Raw genomic sequence first — 27,960 nt, forward strand, 5'->3', positions numbered from 1 at the left:
CAAATTTTTTTTAAACTGTAAGACATTTACTTGAAATGACAATGTCAAAAATCACTTGGATCATTTTTTTGTAAATAACGATCAAAATTTTTATGAACGTGAAATCGTACTACTACCAGAAACAATGACAACAGGTATTTGACCAAAATGGTCCATATATAATTCAATAAAATATTTATTTATTATAAGAATATTGCGTTTATTTTTCTATGGAAAAAGAAACTTTCCGAACAACCCAATAGAACGATTGTAAACGTTCCAGAAAATTGATCAAAAATTGAAAACAGTTCGTTTGATTTTCAGCAATTCTCGTCATTCTGTGGTTGGTGTTCTATAACAATTAGTTGTTTACTTGCAAAATTCGCGCGGATGAAGTCGCGGGTAACAGCTAGTTTACATATATATTTGCGTTTTAACATTCATTTTGAAAGTTCAAATGAAACAATATTTTTTTGAATACCGGAGTGTGCATGCATTACAGTAGGTTACGAATCGTTTCAGTTTTCAAGGAATGTCTGTACAATGTCTTACACAAACGTAGCTGACTAAATATTCGCTCAACAGATGCATTGGAAGCTGGTAATATCATGAATAAAGTCAACAATTTTTCAATATTTTGAATCAAACTCTCCAGCAGCATTTTCAGATATGAGAAAATGTAATGACTGAAATCAAATCTGGCGTAGATTTCTTTTACAAGCGTACAATAAAAGCATCAGATCACAGGGCAGTTTTACCCTAGATTTACCCTAAATATACGACTACCTAAACAGTACCCTGAGAGGTTCAAATTACCCTAAAAAAGGGTAATTACCCTAGAAACGACAGCACTGCTCGTGACGTTCAGGTAGCGTATACCTTGTTCTGTACGTTATCTGTTTAGCTTCTTGACGTCACGAAGTAGCGACACCTCGTATTATTTTTAATAATTATTGAATTTAAATTTCTATATGCTCTCCACCTCAAATTTGTAGTGACTTGCCCCTGTACGTCCATTATTTTTGGCGCTTCGGTTACTTTCCAATCAGCGTTGCCACAATGAAATTTCAAAACGTTCAATGCTCCTTCAAAAAATGTACTATTTTCCTTCAAAATGTACTTACTACCAAGATTAATAAAATTGAAGTTCATAATTTAAGAATTAAATTATAGTGGTAGAAAATAATATAAAGGCATTTATATTATTTATACTCGTACAATTTCAAAACTATTTTTTGTAATAAATGGACTCTGACATAAAGGATATTTTGATATTATTGACGACAAAAGTTTAAAAATCGTTGATTTCTTTACTTGTCCATTATTTTTGTTTGACAGAGTTGAATTGTTTGGACCACGTGGCATGAAAAATTTTGTCAAGGTCCTCATGAAAATGTGCAGATGACTGAAACGTTTGACATATGTGTGAAAGAGGACCATTGAGTCAAGACATTTGCACATGCAACTATCTGTATGTTGTCGACGTCGACCGACATACACCATGCGTATGTTGTGATTGGGTAAATCAAATTAGCGAGCAGTGACGCTAGTCACACTAGTGAGACTTTATTAAACTAATTTTTTTTCACATTTTCTCGTTAAGGCATGAAATATTATTTTGTACCATAAATGGTAATGAAATATTATAATGCACCCGAAAAGTGCAAATGTACTAGGAATGGCAACACTGTTTTCAATACCAAGATCTAAAACACGTGTGCTTTGAAATGAATCATCGCAATCTGCAGATGCCACGTGACTTTGACGTCATTGCCTCTCGCTTTCGTTTCTAGCGAAAATGACAACAGCGCCATCTTTACTCTCGCGAAGTATATAATATTCATTTTTCACTTCGATTCAATGTATTATTAAAACAGACCACTTTAATTACATAAATATACACGTATTACTATCAAATATTTATGTAATTAATTTTTAGGCGTTAATTTGGCGGAAACTTATCGCCATTTTTGACGTCATACGGTATTACGGCAGATAGGGAAGGTCAAGCCATCGCCGATTAACGAAAAAGTACAGAAAGATGGGGTTTGGCGATTATCCTCCGGAATATAACTCGAAAGTGCACGGTCCTTACGATCCTGCACGTTATTATGGCAAACGTAGGTATCTCGTTGATATATATTTAATTATAAACTGTTTATTGTGAAAATGAAATTGTCCATGACTTGATTTATGCACCATAATGGTAAAATTGCAGTTCTGAATGAGGGGTTTGGACCCCAAACACCTCATATTTCTTATTATACATTCCACATTTAGGTACAGTTACACATCTGAATGCGACAGTTGGGACATTATTGCAGCTGTGGACCATACCCGTAGGAGCAAAAAAGTCTAAGGAACCGTACCTCTACGCGTGATCCTCTGCCTCCCGAAATCAGCCTACTTCTGGGATGCATGTGGTAGGGAATTGCTTTGCTCTGCTAGTACTATTGCATCCCACCTTACCATTTGTGGAATACTTGATGTTATGTAGTTTTAAGGATTGTAGTGATTCCCCCTCCCATACAGGTGCTTTGGTTCAAGCAATACCAACCAAAGTACATGACTATGCGCTTTGCATTGGTTGAGGTGAGTGACAGCAAGCCTCGACTGATGGAGAATAGACATTATACTGGATCGTGGTAAAAATTGACCTTTGGAGGCAAATATCTCGCTGAGAGTTGCATGTATTAGTATGGTTTCGTTGACTTTTTTTGCTCGAACGGGGACGTCTACACGTCTGGGGGTGGCAAATCCGTGTTGCAGAGTTTACATCTTACTGTTTTTACTGCAAATTTAAATTGCAAAAAATAAAGTAAATTTATTTTTATCTTGATGAAACCGTGTTTTATGTTTTCTTTCTTGCACAGACACAATACAGTGACAGTTAATTTAAACACTGTATTTGTAATATGTACAGACAATTTTAAGTTGGCTGAGGAGGGGCATCGGCCCGAAACGTGTGATGTAAAAAGCGTTCCAACTGAATAAAGGATGAAAATTTGCCCAGTGTTTAAATTAACTGTCACTGTATTGTGTCTGTGCAAGAAAGAAAAAAAAAAAGTAAATTTAAGGAAACTAAAGATAAAGAACTGCTAAAATATTTTTTAATAACGTGCAGAAATTTACTATTTTGAATGAAGGTGTCGAGTGAAAGATGTGCCGATACTACACTTTGTTCTTATCCCCAAGATTATCTGCACGTTGGTGGAAAGGAGGTGGTGTCAATTCCAAAATGAGGTGGAGGCAAAGAAAATTTGGCACCTGTTAAGATACCAAATATATATCAAGTTGTAAAGTGACTGTTTTTAGCCCATATTAATCTTGCTTTTTTCATTTTCTGTATGGTTTTTTCTATGTGCAAAAATTACTTCTTTACAGAACTGCTTTTCACTCCATCAATTTCTGAGATGTAGCAAAGTGATTTTATTTCAGTTCAAGGCAAAGCATATATCCATGCAAGGGACAGAAATTCTCTCCCTTGGCGAAGAATTTTATCCCTTGCAAGGATATGCATTGCCACCCATTACAGCAGTGGTTCTAAGCTTGTGTTCCACAAACATCCTGAAGGTTCCACGAAAAATAAATTTTATAGTCTTTATTGCAAATTTATTCCAATGTACAACAGAACATTACTTTATTCGTAGACAATTTCATGTTTCTATTATATTCAATACAATAAAGTTCTACTTTATTGCTTCATTGTTTTACGAGAATTGTAAACATGGAATGCTTATTGATTTCTGAATATATTGTACTAATACTCCACATAATAAATAGTATTCTGTGGTCTCAGAAATGTGGAAAACCATTGCATTACAGGGTAAGTTATTCATGTTTTTAAACATCTTAAGCTTTGCAATGTTGCAACTAACAAAACAAACAGTTCAGTCTCTGAGCAAATTTGTGTCATATTCAGATCTTCCTTATGTAAAATTTTGATGCATTTCTTCTTTCTAGATGTCAGTTTGCACATAATCATACTGTACAGTTAAATTTGATTTACACTGGGCGAAGATAGCAAATAAGGCAAGCAAAGCAAATTTCATTCACACTGTAAGCAATGGTGATAAGCATAGTGGCGAGTTGTAGTTTTGCAGTTTTACCAATAGATGGCATTGATATTTGATATATACTGCAGTTACCATTTTAATACTCTTTTTGTTTACTGTGTTGTGTAGGCTTATTGAAAGTAAATTATACACCAGTATTATTTTTGATATGGACCTTATCTTTCCAACTGCAAGTTGAGAACTAGTAGTGATGAAAGCATTGTTTTCATTGGCTTATGCTTGCCAATGTGTCCCAGCTATTGCATACTCTCATTGGCTGACTTGAAAATTTAACTTACTTTATGAGGTTACGTACACTCATGTTTCTTCGTTACCTCTCTTTGCCTTGTTACATTTCTCATCCTTCATGTCCAGTGTAAATTGCACTTTAATTATCAACACTAACGAGCTGAAACAGCATACAACAATAGCTTACATTAAAATGAGCAGCTTATTATGTTTCATCCGTATTATTTACTGATATAAATGAAACAAACATAAGCTTCTCATTTTGAATATAATCTTTATATCCATTAACACTAGATTTAGCAAGAACTGTTCATTTTGCAGTATCAAAATATATACAGTGGAACCTCATTTAACGAGCATAATTTGTTCCAGCATCTTACTCGTAAGCAAAACACTCGTTAAGCGAAACAAATTTTCCCATATAAATTAATGTAAAATACGATAATGCGTTCTACGCCAAAAAATACTCAGATATTTTATGTATAATGTTTATTGAAAGAAAATTATACAATACATTGTTAAGGTGCATGAATCATCATCATCTTTTCTTCTAGTGTAGAATGAACCAACTTGGAATACAAATTCGATTTGCAGAAAACAAAAAAAAATTGAAATTTAATTTCGAATTGGTCATTAAATTTAATACAAGATGGCAGCGTACCTGCCTACCTCTAGTCAAATTATCTAATTTCTAATATTTAATTATAGCCTTTACATAGCCCAAGAATTTGGTATATTGTTTGACATGTTTATTATATAATGGGCTATGATTGTTGATGTTTATATGTAATATGTCTTAACACAAGTTTGGAAAAATGTGTGATCACAAGCGACACTGAGATGCTGGCAGAAAGAGTGCTATACACAGATTGATGTAGCGCGCACACAATCTGGGACTTCCCCTCTTCTCGTTGCTTGTTAAGTGAGCCATTTTTTTACAATTTGTTTTGCTGGTTATGAGATGTGCTCATTAAGCAAAGTTTCACTATGTGTAATACTTCAGAACACCAATGTAAATGCATTTTAATTGTTATAGTAATCCCAATAATAAAACTCCAGCAATGATTTGCTTATCTTTTCCGACAGTATTTGATGGTGCCGTCTGCTACGATATTTTATTATAAAATACTTTTTATATTTTTAACAATTAGTATAAAATGGCAAAAAAACCTAATTTTGAGGGTAGGGATAGGTTTTATAAAAAATTGTAAATGCTAATAACAAGGAAAATTGTCATTAAGTCCGACTCTACTCGAGATACGACACGCTACCTACCTTTAACCACCAAAATTATATAATAAAGAATAAAAATAAGAATAAAACTGAATTGTTTTTTACACACAAAACTGAATTTACTATGTTAAAAACATGGTTTACAGTTTTTTTTTTCATTTATGATACTTACAGTTAAAATTAAAAATTCCGAATCATTGATATGCCCACTTTCTCTATATTATATTCTTTCATATCATCATGTAATAGAGCTAAGAATATCAATCAATTTTCTGCATAAATATGCAATTAATGCAAATAAATTTTTTTCTAAAAATATTAATTTGTTAGTCAAATCGGGTAGTTTAATATTTGTATTGATTTTACAGTATAATTTTTTGCAACTGAAGTGCAATTAACTGTAAACATGATTAATGTTTAAGATTGAACATACATTGAGGGAAATGACATTTATATGTACTGATTGTATTGAAAATAAGGCAGTGATCATTTTTTTTTTTTAAGTAGTTTGTTCATTTTTTGTTAAATTAGTTGAGTGTCCAGCTTTGCTCTGCCTGGGCTTTTGGAAGGATGGAAGATTTATGCAGTTGGGTTGGGAAACGATGACAAAAACAATGGTCTTAGGTCAATAAATGTACATTTTAATTACTGAGTACTTTTAATGATGAAACTGCAAAAACAAAAAATTGCTCGAGCTTAAGAGAGGCGGAGACCCCACAGTATTTTTTCTAGATGTCAAAGAACATTTGTGCCAAATTTGATATAGATACGTTGAACAGTACATAACTCTTCATAAAAGTCAAAATGTGTGTTTGTTACATATATATGTATATCTTTGTAGTTTATATACTTCTTAAGGAAGTTCTCTGAACAAAATTTAACTTAAATTCTTTGTTTTACTTCTTAAAAGTATACGGAAAATTATATTTTTTCCCTCCTTTTTCTGACTTATGGATATCTAATATAACTAAAAAATTCCTCAAAACATTTGTTAAAAATGAATTAAAAAATTTTAAGTTAAAAAAGGTAAAACGAAATCAATTTGCAGAAAAAAACTATTTATTTACTTTGACAACACTCCTATATGCATTTCGCCTTCTTCACAAGGCCTCCTCAGTAGGTTTAACATTACGTTCAGTTGTACAAAGTTCATTCTCCGACAGTAACTCACTAGAGAAAACCACTTAAATGGTTTACAAAGACTTCCCAGCATTCCGCTGTTAACACTCCCGTATTCAAATTTACATTATTACTTTGCATAATGATAGCAAAATGTTCTTTTACTTTTCTTTTTACATTATTTTTTTCTCTAAAAACAATTTTTAACTTATTAACATTTATCTGACAATTATTAATATTACAATGTTGGAAGATAGGAGAATTACTAATTTTTAACCTTACAGCAGCTAAGTGTTCCGACAATCTGACCTTTAATCTTCTTTTGGTTTCGCCGATGTAAAAACTGGGGTTGTTACATGTGCATTCTGTTCTGTAAACGATGCCGTCGTCTTCTAATAAATCTTTTTTGTTAGTGCTTCTTATAATCATCAATTCGGATAACCTGTTATTTTGGGATGGAGCCAATCTAATTAATTTTTGATTGAGAAATCTATTATATTTTTCATAAATACCTTAACTTAAATTGTTTTTCTGGAATCATATTTTCAAAAATTAAGGTGCTTTTGGTTACATATCTATCCTAAGTAGTCAACTATACTCAAGGATAGCTGTGTAACACAACAGACTGTAGTATCGGTTAGAAAATGTTTTTATGATTATTTTCTAAATTGAACTTGGGCAAAAATGTACATCAAAACTATCAGATTTATAATATACAGGTATATCTCGGTTTATGTCGTTTTCAATTATACATCGTTTGTCAAAAAAAATATATGGAAAAATAAAAATTAAGTTTAAGTTATTTTATTCGACTTTACCTCTGTCCGTCACAAATATTGAAGTCGTAATATCACTAGAAAAGCATTAAAAGCGGATAAAATCATGTTACTGTACAATAAATAAGAATAAAAGTATATAGAATCATATTAAAATACTCGGAATCAGAATCGAAATATCAGAATCCGCTGTCGATGCCGACGATCCACGGCCATCTACGTCTGCGACTTAAATAAAGAAATTGAAGGTAAATATTGGTAAATTTAACATAAATTAGATTTTTCTACTATCACAAAATAATTTTAATAACTGTATTTATTATTTAACCTTACAAAATCATTTTATTTTATGATGTCTTAGAGCAAACCACATTCACAAATAGAGTCCACAATGTACAGTACTGTAAACATCGCCAAATTGTAAACATGTACAGTACTGTATCTGTATTCGTAAATTTAGATTACTTTTTTTTCTATACTGTATTAAAAACAAGTTTATTTGTTTGTAAGTTTAAAACAGATTCTTATTAAACAAATATTATTAAAAATGCATTTATAAATAAAACACAGAACTGGGAATGGTTATTTGTAGTTTAGTCTAGTGACAAGTGAATTCGGAAACAAGTAAATTCGACTTAGGGTCAATTTACACACAACGGTGACGTACCGGCACAGTGACCGTTTGGTGCATAAACATCGATAAATATCACACATAGCCAATCAGAGTTTCATCTACGGCACGTGATTTGTATTCTGTCAATCATATAAGTGTCGTACATGAAATTCTGATTGGCTGTGTGTGATATTTATCGATGCTTACTGCACTGTGCTGGCATGTCACTGTTGTGTGTAAATCGACCCTTAAGTCGCCTCTCCTGGAACCAATTACCGACGTAAGATGAGGTATATCTGTAATTTTAAAAATACCTTATGGATTTCCATTATTTGTTAATGCCTGAAAATAGCCCATTAACCAGGTCAAAAACATCAGCATTTCTTCAAACTTGTGCACTGTTAAAGGTGTATTGGTTACTTCATTAACTACATTGGTTAATTAAACTTTCCTGAGATATATCCATAGTTTCAGCAACTATTTACTTGGTTTGTAATTAACTTAGTAATATTATTTAATGGAATGTTATACAGTCAAACTTTCAATAACCACCATCTCTAAACAGTGGCCATTTTTTCGGGAATGTTTCTTTTTAAAGGTATTTTAAAAAATTATCATTGTTCAGAGATTATTTTGTATCTTCACATTAGTGGCCACTGTTCAGAGGTTTTGAGTGTGTAATAATATATTTTTAATTTCAATGACTTATCATAGTAAATCACAAACTATTGGCCATTTCATTACATGATTCTTAAATGTCTTAAATTAAGATTCACTAATAATCAGATGTATACTATATTTTATTTATGGTTTTATTTTTAGCTGACATACCATTTGGAGAAGTGAAGCTGAACGAAATGGGATCATGGATTTCACGTCGAAATAAGTCTCCTTCCGCAATAATGGGACTTTTCAGTCGTGGTATGTTCAATTGGCTCAAGTAATATTGTTTAGTTGTGTTGAATTATATCTAAATTTTTTTCTTTAGACTTAATATTAAGCACATTAGTACTTAAATCTTGTGTTATAAACTATTATCTTTCAATAGTTTTGATTATCTGATCAAAATGAGACCAGTAGATGAGATAATTTATAGATTTAGATCAGGCCTGGCCAACCCAAATTGTTTCGTGGGCCACTTTGATCACACGTAATATTATGGTGGGCCACAATTTAGGCAAACATGCATTTAAAAAAGTGAAACAAATACAAAATGAATAATATTTTATTGTTATACCAAGAGTTTGTACTCGCACTTGCGCATTATAACAATGACACGTGAAAATTTTCATTTATTTAATTGTTTTGGTAACGGGAAACAAAAGTTTTAATAGATATATAATATCGCTTAACGGGCCACACAATTTAACGTGACGGGCCACATGCGGCATGCAGGCCGCAGGTTGGCCAGGCCTGATTTAGATTATAGTGTTATATAGCGAGATGTATTTCTATAAATCGGCTTTCTAGTAGCCGATTTATAGAAATGTTTGATAATACATGAATGATGATGAGAGGGTAAATGATTTTATTGCACCAAAATGAATGGCCATAGAGAATAAAAAGAGAATTCTTCAGAGATGAAATAAAGAAGTAAATATATGTAAACTATAGATAGATGTGTGGAGTTTTCGGGTTTCCTCCACACAATTTAAATGGGGGCCAGCTCCCCCAAAAAGACTCCTGGATGGCAAAGACTGTTAAGCTGTAGTCAGTTTCCCTTTATCTGAATGCTATTATTCTAAATTACTGGAGTTGTTATTTGTCAGTGGTTTCTCCACTGATGCAGAAATCCTTCTCTGGTCCTGGAGACACCAGAAAATCACAATAATAAATACAAAAAACATTGATTTTAGTGAGAATAAGTCCTCACACTCAAACTAATTTCACTGAATTTCACTTACTAATAAATATATTTCACTTAAATTTCACTTTACTAATACCAATGACCATATATTTCATTACATACAATACAGTTAAAGTACACATTAATGACACTAGATACTAAACAACTGCATATAACCACACTTATCAGATTGATCACATACAAAACCCCAGTACTCATACATTATAACACAAAACACTTAACTATTATATCCTAGCATGTGTAGCAAGACTTAAATAAACATTGTTAATATAAAACATAAGCATACGTTAACATACATACATTATGTAAACATACATACTTAGTACTTTCAGAACAGATGAGGCCTATGGGTCACTCAGAACTGAACTCCACAAATAACAAAATCTTTAGATAGATTTAGCTGTTGTGTGTTAGAGAGTTAGAGAGCAAAGGGGAAAAAATCTTTATCTTGGCAGTTTGTATCACTACTTGTTTTCCCTCTCCTTGTAGTATAAATTGAAAATTCATTAAGTCCTGTACAAGTATGAAATTGGATTTATTAGTAATTTTTTTAACTCTTCAGTTCACCTTTGTAACAACTTTTTCATCAACCATCTCTCATTTATTAGTAATGATTCAATTGAATGAATAAGATTTAGAGACAAAATGGTATTTTGTTTAGACATTGTAACATTTCCCAAGGATCATTTTCCTAATTAAAAAAAAAATAGAGCTTTGCATCAAAGTTTTTAAAAAATCAGGAGTTGCAAAGCCTTTGGTAATCTGTAACAATTCTAATGACAGATATTGTAGTAAACTTGCATGAGAACATTCTTGTTACTGTTTTCTAGTCAGTCATTTTATTCTCAAGCATATATAGTAAGTTTAAGAATTCTCTATTCCAAAACAATATTACATATGAAGTATGTAATACGAGGCGTGTTTTTAAAGTAAGTACCGTTTTAATATAACGCTGCTGGAGCGCTGCAGTCGGCACTTAGTGCATGCATGCTGTGTACCTACATCTATTGGGAAGCCACAAATGCCATTACGGAGCCAGTCGACTGTGTTTACTGTTATTCGTGTGTTATTGAGATGCCGCCGCTCATTGAGAATCCCGCCGACTGCGAAGTGCATGCCGTTATTTGTTTTCTCAGTGCTAAAGGCTCGAAAGCGGCTAAAATTCGTCGCCAAATCAGTGAAGTTTATGGTGAAAGAGTTATGAGTGATGGAATTGTATGAAAATGGGTTAGGGCCTTTAGTAATGGCCGCACAAACATTTACGATGAGGAACGAAGTGGGCCACCTTCAGTCATTATCGACGATTTGATTGAAAAAGTGGACTGTAGAGTGAAAGAGAACAGACGATTCACGATCTCATCTTTATCTAAAGAGTTTCCTGCAGTTTCAAGAAGTGTTCTCTATGAAATTGTGACCGGACGATTAAATTATCGGAAGTTGTGTTCCTGTTGGGTGCCGAAAATGTTGACGGAGGAGCACAAAACCAAACGTTTGGCCAGTGCATTGACTTTTCTTGAGCACTACAGTGACGAGGGAGATGATTTTTTAAGCCGTATTGTTACAGGCGATGAAATGTGGGTAGCCTACATTACACCGGAATCGAAGCAACAATCCATGGAATGGCGACATTCATCATCTCCAAGGAAAGTCAAATTCAAGCAAACAATTTCTGCTCAAAATCATGTGCACAGTGTTTTGGGACAGATACAGAGTGTTGCTTGTTGATTTTTTGCCTTATGGTGAAACGATCAATTTAGCTGCATACTGTGAGACTTTAAAAAAACTGCGCCGTGCAGTACAAAACAAAAGGCGGGGCTTACTGAGCAAGGGTGTCGTTTTGCTCCACGATAATGCTTGTCCACATATGGCAAATTAAACTCAAGACCTAATCACATCATTTGGCTGGGAACAATTAGACCACCCTCCATACAGTCCCAACCTAGCGCCAAGTGACTATCATTTGTTTCTGCATTTGAAGAAGCATCTGGCAGGGCAGCGGCATAACAATCATGACGAAGTCAAAACGACCGCTCTGCAGTGGTTGTCTCATCAGGCGGCAACATTCTTTGAGGATGTAATACAAAAGCTGGTCCCACGATACGATAAGTGTCTCAATATTAATGGGAATTATGTAGAAAAGTAGTGTAAAATATGGGCTTTCACATAAATAAAAATTTTGTTAAAAATGTTTGCTTGTTTTTTTTTATATTTCAAAACGGTACTTACTTTAAAAATGCCTTGTATTGTTTTGGAATAGAGTCAATTGTAAATTGTATGCAATGCAAATAAGATGGTAACAAATACTTAAAATGTGAGAGTTTATTTCATAATTGACCAGTGTGTCAAACTTTGTATGGATTCAAAAAATGATTCAGTAATGCCATCAGACTCAAAGTTATTTGCAGAAGTAAGTACCACTATAACAAAGATAGGTGTAAAAGCAAACAGATTATACAGTATTTATTAATATTCATGCTAAAATTTCCTTTAAATATAATCTGTTTGAAGGAATGTATTTAAAAATTATATTAAACACAGTTTTCATGTTGTAGCAGCAGTTACCATATTTACTCACATATAAGATGAGGTTTTTATTCATTTTTCACTGCTTCAGAAACCTAGGTCGTCCTATACGTGCAAACAAAGGATTCTTTTCGTTTTTGTAACTGTGTATTCGCATTTTTTACCATATTCTCACCTTCTGGTGTTTAAAAACAAAAGTATTTTATTTAGGTTGTTTGAGTCGTTCTTGTATATTGTCGGGAGTAAAGATGAATAGCACTAGGAAAAGCAAAGCTTTTGAATTGAATTCCAAAATTACACGGGCACCCGATATAAGTTTCAGTTCATTCCCATGTGAAAATAGATAATTATTTGGAAATCAGAAATTCGAAGAAACTCATAAGTGTAATCGACGAAGAATGAATTTGACTGTTAAGAATTGGCAAAAAAGGTTCCCGGTTGTCCAGCTTTATGTGAACAAATTACGTTGTCGATTTTACAAGATTTTTCCTTGGTTTAAAATGAAAATAATTTTTGCGGGACAATGTGTGCATTTACGTGCATTTGATATTTCATTTGTTATTAAATGAAATAAAATTAGAATTGTAATAATAAATTTAATTTTCTTTATTTTGATCTTTAAAGTCGCATCTCATCCTATATGCGAGCTCGTCTTATATTCGAGTAAATATGGTATATCAGCATCAGTATTAGAATGCTGCAAAGTGATGTACATTCAGAAAGAGCAGCTGTGTGCTCAAGTGTTATATCAAAAGTAATGGCCAATATTACATTATGAAGAAACCATCATTTCACACTGCAGTGTAAAATGACATTTCCATGCAGTTGATGCAAATGATACATTGCCTGCCATTTTCTTATCCCACGTGTCACTTTGATAGTGTACAGTGAGGAAACTTCTACGATTAATATTCATCAAAGAAATATTTTAAAGTACAAAAAGTGTATATTATGTACAGGGTGCATAGTAAAATATACCGATGTAACTGACAACATACAGTTAGTTATGAATGTGATGTATAGTTACAGTAAAGTGACACTATGCTATAAGACAAGACCACGTGCAGCACCCTTAGCAGTAATATTTGTGAGTTAGTGCTCTTACCTCAAAAACAATGGATGTTACAGAAAAAAAAACAATTACAAAATCGTAGAGCATGACTGATTTAGTATGAAAGGACACCTTGCATACATGAATAACATGAAATGCTAATTTGTCAGCATTCAATTCCTGTCAATGCTACTTCACTAATTGCATCACGAAGCATGGGAAGTGAAACCACGTTAGGCATACAAGATCCCAAGCTGAGAGAGGAATTTTAGACCGGGACAATAGAATCATATTCTGAAGTTCACATTGTATTAAGTTGGCATCCACTGGCATAAACTAGATCATTGTCGTCCTACCAAAATTGTTTACTGGGCCAAAAATAAAAATACACTGTGGGCCGCACATACAGGGGTTGGACAAAAATATGGAAACACCAAAAAGAAACCTATTACTAAGCACTAATACAGTGTAGGAAAACCGTTGGCATTCAAAACAGCCTGCAGTCTTCTTGGAATGGATAAATACAGGTCCTGTATGGTTTTCAAAAGAATCTTGTACCATTCATCCTGCAAAATAGTGACAAGTTCAGGTAACGATGATGGAGGTGGTTAGTGATCACGCACCTGTCTCTCCAAAGGTAGACCACAAAGGCTCAATAATATTGATGTCTGGTGACTGTGGTGACCAGAGGAGATGCGACAAATCACCCTCATGCTCACAAAACGGTTGGACAATGTGAGCTGTGTGAACAGGCGCCCTGTCATCTTGGAACACAGCATCACCATTGGGGAACAAACATTGTACCATGGGATGGACACAATTGCCCAAAATGGTTACATAATCTTTGGCAGTAATGTGACCTTGCAGAGTAATCATGGGGCCCATGGAATACCACGATATGGCTCCCCAAATCATAACCGAACCCCCGCCATGTTTCACTCTTGGCAACAAGCAGTCTGTATCGTAAGCTTGGGACGGCGTTCACCAGACGTAACCTCGGCCATAGGTTGGAAACAGTGTAAAACAAGACTCATCCGACCAAATGACTCTTTCCATTGCTCCATAGTCCAGGTTTTATGGCTTTGGCACCACATTTTCCTCTTCTGGGCATTTGCATTACTGATTAATGGTTTTGGAATTGCAGCTTGTCCTGAAATTCCCTGCTTATGGAGCACCCTTCAAACTGTTTTGATGCTGACAGGATTTGTGAGCTCCGTATTCAGTTCGGCAGTGACTTTTGCAGCTGTAGTCTTCTTATTTTTTGTCACAATCCTCTTCAATGACCATCTGTCACGATCACTCAACACACACTTTCATCCACGTTGTGACTTAGCAGATGATGTTTTTCCACTCGTTCTGTATGCAGTATAAATCTTTGATATGGTGCCTCTTGACACACCAAACATTTCAGCCACCTTGGTTATGGAAGCACCCACCATACGAGCACCAACAATTTGCCCACGTTCGAATTCACTTAGCTCTGACATTGTGCACTTCCACCTACACAGAACACAGTTCTAACAATGACTGACATGTGCAACGTATTGAGGAGATTGCACAGGTGTCATTAATAGTCAAGCACAAGAGCGCTACCTAGAGGCTTGGCTAGAATCAACATTTACGTTCAACTATGCATTTCATGAGGGGTTTCCATATTTTTGTCCAACCCCTGTATTTATTTACAACAAAACATACACAATTATGCAGTATTTTGTAGGTATTTTAATGTAAAACTTGCTTTTCAATTTTTTCACTTAATTTTTTTAATATCAACAGGTATTTTTAATGTTGTACAACATAGTCGGTTTTTTAAGTTTTTATAGGTCAAATCTATTACGACTTTTAAATTTAACAATCTTCAATTTTGAGAAGAAATATTCACGAAGATAGGTGTTATATATCATATTAATGTATTTAACTATACGTGTGCTATTTCATTGTAATAAAAATCTATACAAGCTAATTACTGTTTTAAAAGGGCCACACAAAAACATCGAGTGGGCTGCACGCGGGTTGCAGGTCGGACGTGGCAGAACTAGACGAACAAGTATCACCCAAATATTCTCGACGAGATTTAAGTCAAACCGAGTGCACGCCAGGCTACGACGATCATTGTGTTGCTCGAGTCAGTTTTTTATTCTTTACGAGTAAGGGGCATTATCCTGTCGAAAGAGTGCCCGTCGGGTCGGTTAATTGAAATACTTCAAGATCATTTGTCGTCCTCTGTCTCGATGTACTTTTCCGAGTTTTGTAGGCCCGACAAAAAAATAATTTTGCTTCTTTTTGCAGACAAAACCGTAATGATCTGGGCGTGCTAACGACCACCACTTTGGTTGTTTTTTTTTTGGGCAGTACTGGTGTTACTGACTGCTTTCTGGAAGTATCCAAATTAAATTGTTTTTTGTCACCGAATATTGCACTTTCATATGTCACCCGAATTGTAACATTCTTTAGTAAGTTTTAACCTGGTCTCCTTGTGTTTCTCAGTCAGTGATGGTGCACATATTTCTTCCTGGCAAGTAATTTAAATATTTAAAAAAAAAAAAAAAAAATAACAGTATCGGTGCTTCTCCCCCCCTTTTTGCTCTGTTAAAAATTCTTCAATGTTTTGTGCAATTAATTTTGATTTTGTTCTATGCTTGTAATGAGTTCTATAACCTACAGTATCATATAAAAAAACTAGCAATAACTATTTTACTGTGTCCAATCTTTTTAGCAATGTTTCTTTGGCCATCACTTGAAATAGAAAAGAGGCTTACGTTAGCTTATGTCGCATTGCTCAAATTTCTCACAATTCTCACAATTGGAGAGTTTCTGTGTAAAATAATTTAGAAGTAATTATGAATTATGTATGTTGTTTGATATTATTTTGTGTTACTCACTTTCCTGATGGATTTTTTAAAATCTGTTTTGCCTACTTTATTACAATTTTTAAAATGGTCATCCACCTCCCAAATGGTATGTTGTCCTGTCTCGTTTACTACTGTGAATATTTGCATACAATTATTTATTTCTTCGTTTTATTATATTATCTGTTTGAATTCAAAAGACCTGAAGTTTGATGTGGTCTCAATTTTAATCATGGAAGTAAAAGTTGATAAAATTGAAGGAAATTTCATCTGTGTTTTCCAAATTTAGGTACTGCGGAACTAAGCATTTTACGTCGACTGATTGCAGTTAGCAAATTATATTCCGGCGCGCAGGAAACCTTCGTAATTAAATTATTTTTGGCGCTTACGTTTCCCGAGCGTGTCGGTTTCCATTATTGCAGTTTCTATTTTTAGCAAATTATATGTATTAAATGATAAATTTGTTATATTTAGAATATAAAGCAATTATTTTTACCGCAGCTTTCTGGCGATGGCAACACAAGTACATTCAGCCGAAGCGCGGAGGCGTGGCTCCGGCCGTTCAGGGAATCGTCGGTATCATGATTCTGTTTTTCTTTCTGAATTATGGAAAACTACGTAAGTATATTTCCTCTCTGTCGTTTCCGATTTAATATTCTTCGACAAATTTGTTTTAAAAATTGTACAAACTGCCACCGAAATTTAACCCTTTGTTACCAAAATAATAAAGTTTTAGTTGGTGCTAGAAGCAACTTTTTAGAATTATTTTAGAAACCAACACGCACACATTTTTATTAATCGTAACAATGAATTTCAACTGAATTGAAAGAGACTACGTACTGATGAATACACTGCTATTACCATAGCTCACCCGTTGCACATGGGAAAAACTTGTTAGATTTTACCGTATCTTTTCTTTCATTCTAGTCCCCGCACAGTACATTTATCTTATATAAATCGTATAACCTTAGCGTGACTCGTGTACCGAAGAAAATCCATCATACTGTACCCGGTTAACGTAGACGGTATTGTGTAGCAGAGCTAGCAATTCATTAAAAAATACAAAACAATAATTGTTTAAAGAAACAAACTGACATTTAAGCAGTTAAATTTAATGGAAATGACTTTGTTGTAGAATCTTGCAATGTTTTAAACAAAGATAGCCGGTGTCTTGGTGTTTTGCATAATCTTCAACCAAACAAGCCACTACATGCACGAATACGATACAAACATATTACGGGGAAACAACCAAAGGCCAATCGTTTTCGATCCCAATGCCTTTCTGCAACGTCGCTCCTCGTGTTCAAAGGCAAGTACCTATCCGGAATTACTTTGGCAAACACAGGTTTATAGTCAGAAGTTGGAATAGTGCAACTTTTATTCGCCTGCCGAGTTTTTCAATAATCTTCTGAATCATCCCGAATTAAGTAATCTACAAGAGACAATCGACGATAACCGAGAGATAAAAACTTATTAAAAAGACAATACACCTGGACTAAAATGTCTAAAGGACTTTAAACTTTTATGGAAACTTCTAAAGTTTCCATAAAAGTTTAAAAGGCTACATACACAAATAAGATTGCAACTTTTCTACTCTGAATCAGAATAAATGTATGCGTAAGTGACCGAAACCACATTCAGTAGACATTATTTCGGCAAAATCGTAATTTATAACATATCAAATACATAATAATAATTATTAACTGTGTACTTATTAACGTTGCTTTAAATTTTTATAACAACATACTTTTAATAACTATACATTTTTTAAAAGCGTACAACCAACAACTCGTCTTCTAGTGGACCAGTATAGAATTCACGTTAGACGTAAATAGATTGTATTAGATAAATTTAACCTGTTTTATTTCGACTTGCACAAAACAGCAAAACTTACAATAAATCCACTTTTCGTTCCCAGTCGGTCTCTACATTTTGCTTTATTTCTCCTTCCAGACACTGTAATTTCCATTAATTTCTAATGCAACGCAAATGAGTGCACGTACATTAAAGCCCCGGACAACTGTAGATTTGTGCAGGTCGGAGCGAGAAGTTCGTTGCTAACCGTGCAATAACTTGCAAACTCGACACGTCCCAATTTATTTGACTATTTAACTATAAAAGCTTTAGTTACATAGCATTATCTTTACTCTTGCACGAAATAAAGATCTTTCTTCCGCTTTAAACCGGACAAGATCGCTCGAAATAATCGTCTCTGGCAGTTCCGGAAAAGAATTCGAAACACTCCGACCGCGTGGGTCGTCGACGTTCTCGCACTCCAAAGTCGGGGGCCACTAGAGCCACAAAATGGAGAGATAAAAAATAGACCGATATCATCCAATATTTTTCCCCAAAATTTATTTACACTGTTTGTGATAGACAAAACCAAAGCTGCGTCTACATTTTGTCGTTTGCCAAAGGGTTAAAATTTTGTGGCTTTCTTTAACTTGTATTATTAAAAATCCATTTTTCTTTCAGGTCATCACAGACTGTACAAATACCACTGGTAAAGTACATTGGATAATTTGTAGCAGAATACCGAAGAGAGAGAAATGTATTAACTCCGTAGACCTTATTTGTACGAATAAAATTATCGAAATAGTTGGAACACGATGAAAAAGATAAGGCAGTTTATTTGCTTCAATTTTTTTTTCTGTTTAACAAATACAACTGTCATATTTTTACAATTACATTATATATATATATATATATATATATATATATATATAAACCGAGCACAAAATTTTTAATAAAGCAAATCTGAAGACAGTTCGTACAGTTTCATAAAGAAGCATTCGAATGCTCAATACCGGAAACACTATTAACAAGACTATGTAATACGGTCCTAGTACCGTGTCTGGGAATATTCGAGGAAGACGGCTTTAAAGAGCAAAATATAACGTAGCCTGAACCGGAGTAGCGATTTTACGACCTTATGCCGTTAAACCAATAGCACGTACAAAATTCCATTTCGTTTCAACAGTCAACACCAACAGATGACGTAATACAAAACTACACTTTGTCAGCACTAGAAGTATTAAAACAAGTAACAGATTTTTTTTTTGTTGGTAAGACCGTAATTTCCCCCTCGTACAAATGTTTTCGGATAATGATGATGTCTTTCGATTTTGCATAAAAAACTAGGAGTTTCTTTTCTAATTTTGTCACTATCCTCGTTTTTTAGAATTTGTACTTAACCAATTTTATTTTAAAGAAAAAAAACACACATATTGCATTTTTTTGGGAACAAAGGCTAACGTACTGCTCCGTATTATAATACAACACAAAAAGCACAAGCTGCGGCAATTAAAACTGCTAATTTTAAAGGCTAGATATTTATATATATATATATTTTTATTAAATTATTTGAAACAACAATTTTTTTTTAGTCAACTTTTAAAATAGATCAACTTAATGTGTTAATGATTTCAATGATACATTGTTCCCTCAGCCTTTACATTGCAGTGTGTATCTGGCTTTGTGCGGTAATAAAGAATGCGACATTTAACAATCTGAACACTATCGGCTCTAAGTTATGGATTGAAATATGTATTTGTTACAAAAAGCTTCCGTAAACGTTAGATCGAATATTGTTTGTTTCTTTGTTTTACTTATTGCCCTATTCCTCGCTGCTCGTCGGTGCTAGGTGAAAAAAAGTGTACGAAACGAATGCTTCTGTATTTCCGATATCGATAGAATGATCGTTCTGAGTAAACCGGCTCTACGGTAGGACAATGGGTCGGTCGGCTGTGCGACTGTTCTGGGATGTTTCGTACGCACAGCGGCCCGTCGTTAGAATAATGTACAGCGGCGATTTCCCCTCTTCACTTTCGGCTGGGGACACAGAACGGCACGAATGGCTTCGTCGAAAACGTTCTTCAATCCCTTCTGCGTGAGAGCGGAACACTCTAGATATTTAACGGCACCGATTTCTTTGGCCATGGCCAAACCCTGGGGATAGGTGATTGGGGCTAACTTTCTTTCTTTCAGTTTCTCGATCGTCTCCTTGTCTTCCCTCAGATCCAGTTTTGTTCCGACCAAGATTATGGGTGTGTTCGGACAGTGATGACTCACTTCGGGATACCACTGAAAAAAAGAAAAGATTCGGTCGATCACACGCGCTCTACTGGAAAAAATATATATATATATATAAAGACTTTTTGCACTTACCTTTGCCCTTACATTCTCGAAAGATGCTGGGTTCACCAAGGAGAAACAAATTAGGAACACATCCTGTAATAGAAAATCTTTAATTAAATTCACAAAGAAACTACGCAAGCAATTATCAAGGAATAAATTTTAGAAATTTTATTCTTGTCGTCAATGTTAAAAAAATATCACACACACGAAATGAAGTTTGAACAGTCTCTCTTCCATTTCAAATATTCTACATTAATTATTAATTCACTAGGATTCCATCAACTAGACAAATGACTGTTTCTATGGAAGAAATTTGGCTCTAATATTACTGCACGGTTGTGATATACAGCTCTTCAAGCATTCGTAATGTAAATTTTATTTCTTATAACCGATCTAGAGCGGAACTACTAAACGGTTGCAAACAGAATACAAATTCACCGTTTGTCACTTCATTAAGCCTATATTCTTATTTTGGATAAAATGTGTTCAAACTTAAATTATGCTAATTATTTTAAAGCAGTGGTGTGCAAACCATGGGTCACAACAAAATTTTTCAGGGTCACCAAATTCAAAGAAATTCAAATTTAAAGTATTTTTCATTAAATAAATATTTATACCACATGCAAAATTAAAACCATTGTTTCATAAAATTATTAGAGGTCTGAATAAAACATAAGGGAGAAACGTAAGTGCAAATCCCAGAAAGAATTTCACTTTACTGTAACTATGTTGACGATTAAAAAGACATCTACTGTCTATCCAGGAGTCGCAACAAAATTTTACACAAAATGGGGAGGTCAGAAATTAAAATAGTTTTCGCACCACTGTTAAACGTTTAAAGGACAAAAAAATATAAGAGTTCTGCATGTTATTTACTTTTTAGCTCCTATATATTAATGAACCATGGAAATGGAGTAACAATTGATGATAAAGTGCAAGGAAAAGTTTAGAGATGAAAAACAGTTCTGTTTATTTACAGTGGTTCCCAACCAGTGGTCCGCAAAAGCTGAAATATGGTCCGCGAAAGATTTAAAACTTTTATTCAATTTAAATTATTATTCCCACATTGATACAAACTGAATTTAATTTTTACTAAAAATGTTGTTTTCTATTATAATAGTACTGTTAAAGCATGTTACTCTTGAGTTTAATCAAAACTTTTAACATAAGTAATCGTTAAAGTTTATTTTTAGATTAACACAGCTTATTTTTTATTTTTCTTAAACCTTGTGGTCCCTGCTAACAACAATGAAATCAAAGTGGTCCCTGGTCAAAAAAAAGGTTGGGAACCGCTGGTTTATTATTACCGTGTGTTATCCACCCTTTAGAATTATCATTGTAACCATCATCCCACTTCTAGATAAAAACAAACTTGATGGAAGTTGACAGTTTTTGTAAAAAAAGTGTGCTCTTCCTATGAACAAGCAATTTCTTGTAATATATTGAGACATACCACAATATCAACTAATCTCATTTGGGTTATATATAAATAAATGGATACTTCGGCAAGACAACACTTTGAATCGTGCACTGGAGTAAGCATTAGTTTCTTCTCACGATAAAAACCCTCAGACTTGGTCCTTTAAATTTAGTTATTTTCTTTTTTTTTTTTTGAAGATACGTAAGATTTGATGTAAATTCCGAAGATTATATCCAAATAGTCGTAATTCCTTTCCATAGATAAGTCATCAAAACAAACCAAAAATAATTGCACAAACTCACTGAAATGAAAACCAATTTAGTTTTGTCATATTATAAAAAGTATTTTTAGAAAAATACAAACTTATTATAGACTTGTGTTGCCCTTCTATTATCTCAGTCACTTGGCTTTTGTGTTTTAAATTTAAATTCAAGCATATTCTGTGGATAAAAATTTGGGTTAGATATTGGCTATAAAGTAACGGCTCGTGTTTAGAAGTTTAGAAAGTAGAATCGAGCAATTGAAAAAGTTGCAGCATTGCTTAACTTCTTGCAAGTCGGTCAAATTTGGCGACCCCATTTCTGGCTTGGAATTTTTATCATCCTGCTACATGTCACGAGGAACTCTCGCAAAATTTTTACGATTCGAATCTACGGATAACGTTCGAAACTCCAAGTAAACGAGGGTTGACCGTAAACTTTCTGTAAGGTAAATAATCAAAATTTGATTCCTTTCGTAGCCGTGGACTATCCCGCAAGTCTGTTTATAATCTTAATCAAAAGGCCTCCGTGGCACTCACTTATATGCGAACCAAAATGTCATTCCACGGATAACTTGTCATTTACAACCTTTTTTTGGTTATGCACAAAACCTGTGGACTGTGACTTATTAAAAACTAAACTAAACTAAGCCTTTATAGGCACAGACAATTTGGAATATTTTCACTCAAAAATTTAACATTCAACAATTTTTCTTCTTTATATAATGAGCCAAGAATTTTTGTAGTGAAAGTTGCTGTTATTATTTAAGTGTCTTGTTAACTAGAAATGTCATACGCTACACAGACTAATTCCACGCTCCGAAGTAAGCGATACGCAACATGTCGGCCAAGTCTGACTCACAATGTTGCCAAACTTCCCACTTTGTTTGCTTATCAGCATTTACTTGAAAGAAATAAAGTTTATGGAATTAAAAAACTACAGAAAAATCTTTTAAAGAAAATGTCATTTTATGAATGCATTCAATAGAAAAGAGACTGATTATGTTTTCAAATTAGCTGTAGTTACAAAACTTGATTGTTATTTTTTTATGCATAAGACTGCTGCCTCGACATGCATTGTTAATTTTTGTTTAAACTAAGTTCCACTACAACGGTCGACTTTCCGAAGCACAAACAATTTTTGTGCAGAGGAAATATAGCTGCACCGACCAAAATTCCCTAGTATACAGAACAATAGTTAAGTAGGTCGGCGGGACCTATAAGTCTTGCCAATTTCTTATCGTAACTACAGTGGAGGAAAAAAAGATTTAATCGATAAAATTAGAATTGAATAAAAATTTTGGCTAGTTTAACCGTCCAAGTTTCTTGGAATCTAAAATTCGCTATCTAAATTATATTCACGTTCAAAGTTTTGCATGGGAAGAATGTAACGTTTGGCATTTAGTCTTTTTGCCAGCAGAAGTATTATAGTTTTGAAATTAGGTTTTATTTGAGAAATTCTTTGGTAGTTACAAAAATGTTACGAGTCGGGATGAATTAAAAATTAGGTAAAATAGAATAAAATCAAAAATAATTAACACTTACTGTCTGTGGATAAGAGAGGGGTCTTAATCTATCGTAATCTTCCTGTCCGGCCGTATCCCACAGTCCTAGATTTATGGGTTTGCCGTCGACCATTACGTTGGCGGAATAATTGTCGAATCTGAAAATTTTATCGAATATCAAAAAAACGTAAACTTATATTGCTTGTTTTATTATATATATCATTTAATTAACAAAAAAAATTATGCAGGGTGGAACTAGAATTAATATCGAATAGTAACTATGATAAATTTCTTATAACACGTTTCAAATAAAATATATTTTTATTGCGGCCAAAAGCAATCAATCAATCATTTCACAAACCATTTTTGATGTCAAAAAAATAAAAATAGTAATTGTACCAAATTTATTTTATTTTGTAGTGCATGTAAACCATTAATAAAGATTGCTTCTTATGTTTAATCTTTGTTTGTTCAAAACTGCCCAAAGAGTAAAATGCATCTCTGCCAATGAAAGAAATTATTAAAATTAACCTCTAAAAATAAAATTTGTGAAATTTTTTCATACAAGCGAGTCCTTTTTGTTAGTATATGAGGTGCAATATAAAAATAAACCAGATTGGCTCTATAAAGATTTCAATATATTATGGTGGCATATTTAAATTGTTCTCTTGAAAGTAGTTTCTCCCTGCACTTATGAGCTGATTTTACTTCTGCCAAACCTTAAACACTCCTTGGAAATAATTTCAAAAAATCCAAAGCACCCGTCGTGACTTGGACCGGATCTCCTCGACCCTATTGAAATCCCTTGTCTCGAGCTCCGGTTTCATTCCGGAGTACAAAACAGTCACGAGGGACTAAATCTGACAAGGAGGGCGGAGAAGACTGCCTTGTTTTTCATCAAAAATGCTTGCATTTTGAAGGCTGCATGTGCAAAAGCATTGTTATGATGAAGAAAGCAAATTCAGTTGTGTTTACAGTTCTAATCTCTTGCGACGAACGTACTAAATACAGTCACCTCAAAATGACATAATAAAAGCCCGAATTTGCTGTCTGACTGGGCAGAACAAACTTCTGGCGTACGATCTCCTTATGATTGAAAACACTATCAATATGCATTTGACTTGCCTTCTTGGATCTCTGAGCCAAATTTGGTGCAAAGTAGCTAAACCTGGCATCACTGTATGCACCCCTCAATATGCAAACTAGCATGTTTTTGCATGGGACTGCAACCACTTAGGGGTTAAAGTGTAAGAACACCCACCCCTTCATTTTCTGAGTACAGTGGAATGGTCTGCTAAAACCAGATGTTTGAATTGCTCTACAATCACAGGTCAAACACACCTTTGCTTACTAGGAGCAAAAAAGTCTATTCTACTCAAAATGGTACCACTTTTTATTGTGTGTCAAAAAGCATAAAAGCATATTGGAAATAGGGACATTGTAAAGATAATTTACAGTTTGGTTTAATGAATTCTGGTAAAATTTTTGTTCACTTTATTACATAAAAATTAATGTTGTGACAATGACATTTTGCCAGGGCAGCAGCAAAATTTGCTTTAACGAGAGAATTCTCTATCTGTGTCGGTTTTAAGGCAAGCTGACCGTAGTTTAAATGCTTGGTTGATAGATTTACTGTGGTTTTTTGTTAAAACATCGGCATTTATATTCGGAAAAATTAATGGCAAGAATCTCCAAGATTTCGGACTAGTCTTTCAATGTTTTAATAAATCAAGTCTAAAGAACAACAAATCTTACAATCCTGATATCATATCAGAAGAACAAAATTGGTTTTAAAATGTTTAGATCATCATTGTATAGAAATATATCACAAAACTAATAATTTCATTAATATCAATCGGGAAATTTGACTGTTTTCCTCTATCGACAAAGAACTTTTGGTCTATTCTATTAAAACAAAATTTAAAAATTATAATGTAATTTTTTTTTTCATTTTTCTGGACACAAAGTTGGATCATGATACTGTTGAGAAACTTTTTTCATATTAGAAATATTTTTTTAATCATATATTGTACTCGCAAAGCTCATGACAATGTAAACAAAAATACAAAAGTTAAAAAAAAATGTAATATTAGTATTCTAGCATTTCTGAGTAAACAGTGCTCATCTTTAAGAACACTATATAAGAATAACATTGTTGAACAAAAATATTCCACAAAATTCAGTAGTGTAGGTGTTATAAAATGAAATTTTATTTAAATTTAACGAAATAAAAACTTCCAAATGACGGACAGTAAATATAAGTATATAAAATTACTACGACGTCAGCAAAACAATGAAAAAGTACTAGGAAAAACATGTGCTTACTATGATAAACATATGGGGATAGAGGTGCCTGTGTCATATTTTGTTAGCTAGCCACAACAAATAGGGTTAATGTCCTTCACAGTAATATTGGTTTCAAATTAAAAATGTTTTTGGAGTCTAAATTTCATCCATTAACATATTTTGTTTCTTTCACTTTAATTATTACACTAATCTCTTCAAAATTTTTAATAATAACAACTTTTACACCAACTGCTTCCATAATTAGGTTGAAAACATTTGTCCACATGCAAGATTAAACTCCCGCTGGTGTAAAAATAATATTATTATTATTATTTAAAATTTCCAGAAATTCCTTGCATACCAAAGCTTGAATTAAAAAGAATGTTGGAAGAAAAATGACAGATGCAAATTTATTGTTTAAAGTTATTCATGGAGTGACTAAATTATAAAATTTCATTGATTTTTCATTATTCAAAAGCCACAAATGTATAATTCTTACTACTATTTTTATTAAGCAAATAACTAACTTTGTAAATCACTTGAAAAAATAAAAGAATAATACTTACACTGTTGGAATATATTCACCCGGAAAGGCATTTGTAGTGTAACTTATTAGCAAGCAGGTTTTACCCACCGCACTGTAAAATGGTAGAAATAAAATCAATTTTAGTTTTCCCAAATTAAACATATTCACATATATATAATTAATTAATATTTTAATTCAAAATCAATTAAAAAATGAAAATATATTGATTATATAAATATACCAGGGGTGTTCAACTTTTTCTCAGAAGGGCATCGTGAACATCCATTAACCCGATTTTTGATTAAGGCCAAACAATCTGCCAGATTATATCGAGCTATAATACGGCTACTAAATAGTAGTCGTATTATAGCTCGATATAGCCCAATAAAATACATCAGATCATTTGGCCTTGTGAGCCATAAAAGACCAGTCTGGAGACCAGGTACAAAAGATATAGTCAAAGATTTTTTTTATTTCTTAACAACAAAAGATAAATTTATGCAAAATTTGTAAATGTTTTTTCAAAAAAGTCATTGATAAAATGTTTAATGTTTCATATATTTCATTTTTGAAAAGATTTGCTTGCAGCGATATTTAGAAGCAATAATACACACTATCACCCAAGCAAACTTCTTAAGACATTAAAGAAGAGAATTTTAAAATAAGTTTCTTCATCAAAAAAAAACAAAACATTTCTAGTTAGGTCTACTAATTCTAGTTTACTTTTCAAAAGTTTATGCTTCAAACTAGTTCAAACGTCAACGATAAAATGTGCCGGCGTAAACAAACTAAGCACGGGGATTAACTATAGTCGACCCGTGGCCGTGCGGACCGGATAAATATGCTTCGGAAGCCGAACGTCGGAGATCTGTTATATAATAAATTAACGCGACTCATTTGTATTAACTATTTCTTTGAAATGAAATAAAATTAATTGAATAAAACAAAAATAGTTTTATAATTTTGGTCATAAATTCTAAAGGATTAAGTGTGTATTTGCTGCGGGATGTCTAGCCGTAAAGATTCCTAAAAGAGTATTAGAATTCTAATATTTTAAGGGAAAAAAATTTAATCCGTTTTAAATCTAAAACAATTATGCACAGCATTTACATATTTCTATTTAAATTTGCAGTTATAGTATCCAAATAGCAGTGTCAAAATTCTTAACTACTGTACCCGAATTTGCATTTTTACAAAAAAAAAAAAAAAAAACACCTTTACTTTTATATATATATTTTTATTCGATTAATACACATTTTAATACAGCCAATACAAAGAAGAAATTTTTAAAAATGAAATTTTGAGGTAACCATAAGGAATTCTTGGACAGATTTTACCTTACTCAACCCATTTGTTTTGTGCTACAAATTATCACCAATAAAATTAAATTCGGCATAAAAATAAACAATAATTATCTACGTAAAAAATTAAATCGACCTTAAGACAAAATAAAAACATTCGGAGACATAAATATAAATTCCAGTTAAGAGAATCCTTTCAAAATATCTCACGG

At 33.2% G+C, this 27,960-nt stretch overlaps 2 protein-coding genes across 2 annotated transcripts in view; one reads left to right on the forward strand and one right to left on the reverse strand.

Annotated features, from left to right (window-relative positions):
* The first annotated feature begins 1,941 nt into the window (after positions 1 to 1,941).
* ATPsynF (ATP synthase, subunit F) lies at positions 1,942 to 18,936 on the forward strand. Its single transcript, XM_067284406.1, has 4 exons — positions 1,942 to 2,099; positions 8,847 to 8,945; positions 16,816 to 16,932; positions 18,790 to 18,936. The coding sequence occupies exons 1-4, from the start codon at positions 2,021 to 2,023 to the stop codon at positions 18,819 to 18,821; spliced, it is 327 nt and encodes a 108-aa protein (XP_067140507.1). The 5' UTR covers positions 1,942 to 2,020; the 3' UTR covers positions 18,822 to 18,936.
* Positions 18,925 to 27,960, reverse strand: part of LOC136986786 (ras-related C3 botulinum toxin substrate 1) — a 42,955-nt gene continuing 33,919 nt past the window's right edge. Inside the window, exons 2-5 of the mRNA XM_067284400.1 lie at positions 26,488 to 26,559; positions 23,676 to 23,793; positions 20,482 to 20,544; positions 18,925 to 20,397 (exon numbers count right to left, since the gene is read on the reverse strand). Of these exons, the coding sequence (XP_067140501.1) occupies positions 20,104 to 20,397; positions 20,482 to 20,544; positions 23,676 to 23,793; positions 26,488 to 26,559 (547 nt within the window). The 3' untranslated portion in view covers positions 18,925 to 20,103. The remainder of the gene's footprint in view (positions 20,398 to 20,481; positions 20,545 to 23,675; positions 23,794 to 26,487; positions 26,560 to 27,960) is intronic.

Source organism: Centruroides vittatus, unplaced genomic scaffold (assembly GCF_030686945.1).
Source record: "Centruroides vittatus isolate TY-2023 unplaced genomic scaffold, ASM3068694v2 scaffold_1172, whole genome shotgun sequence".
NCBI classification, from domain to species: domain Eukaryota; kingdom Metazoa; phylum Arthropoda; class Arachnida; order Scorpiones; family Buthidae; genus Centruroides; species Centruroides vittatus.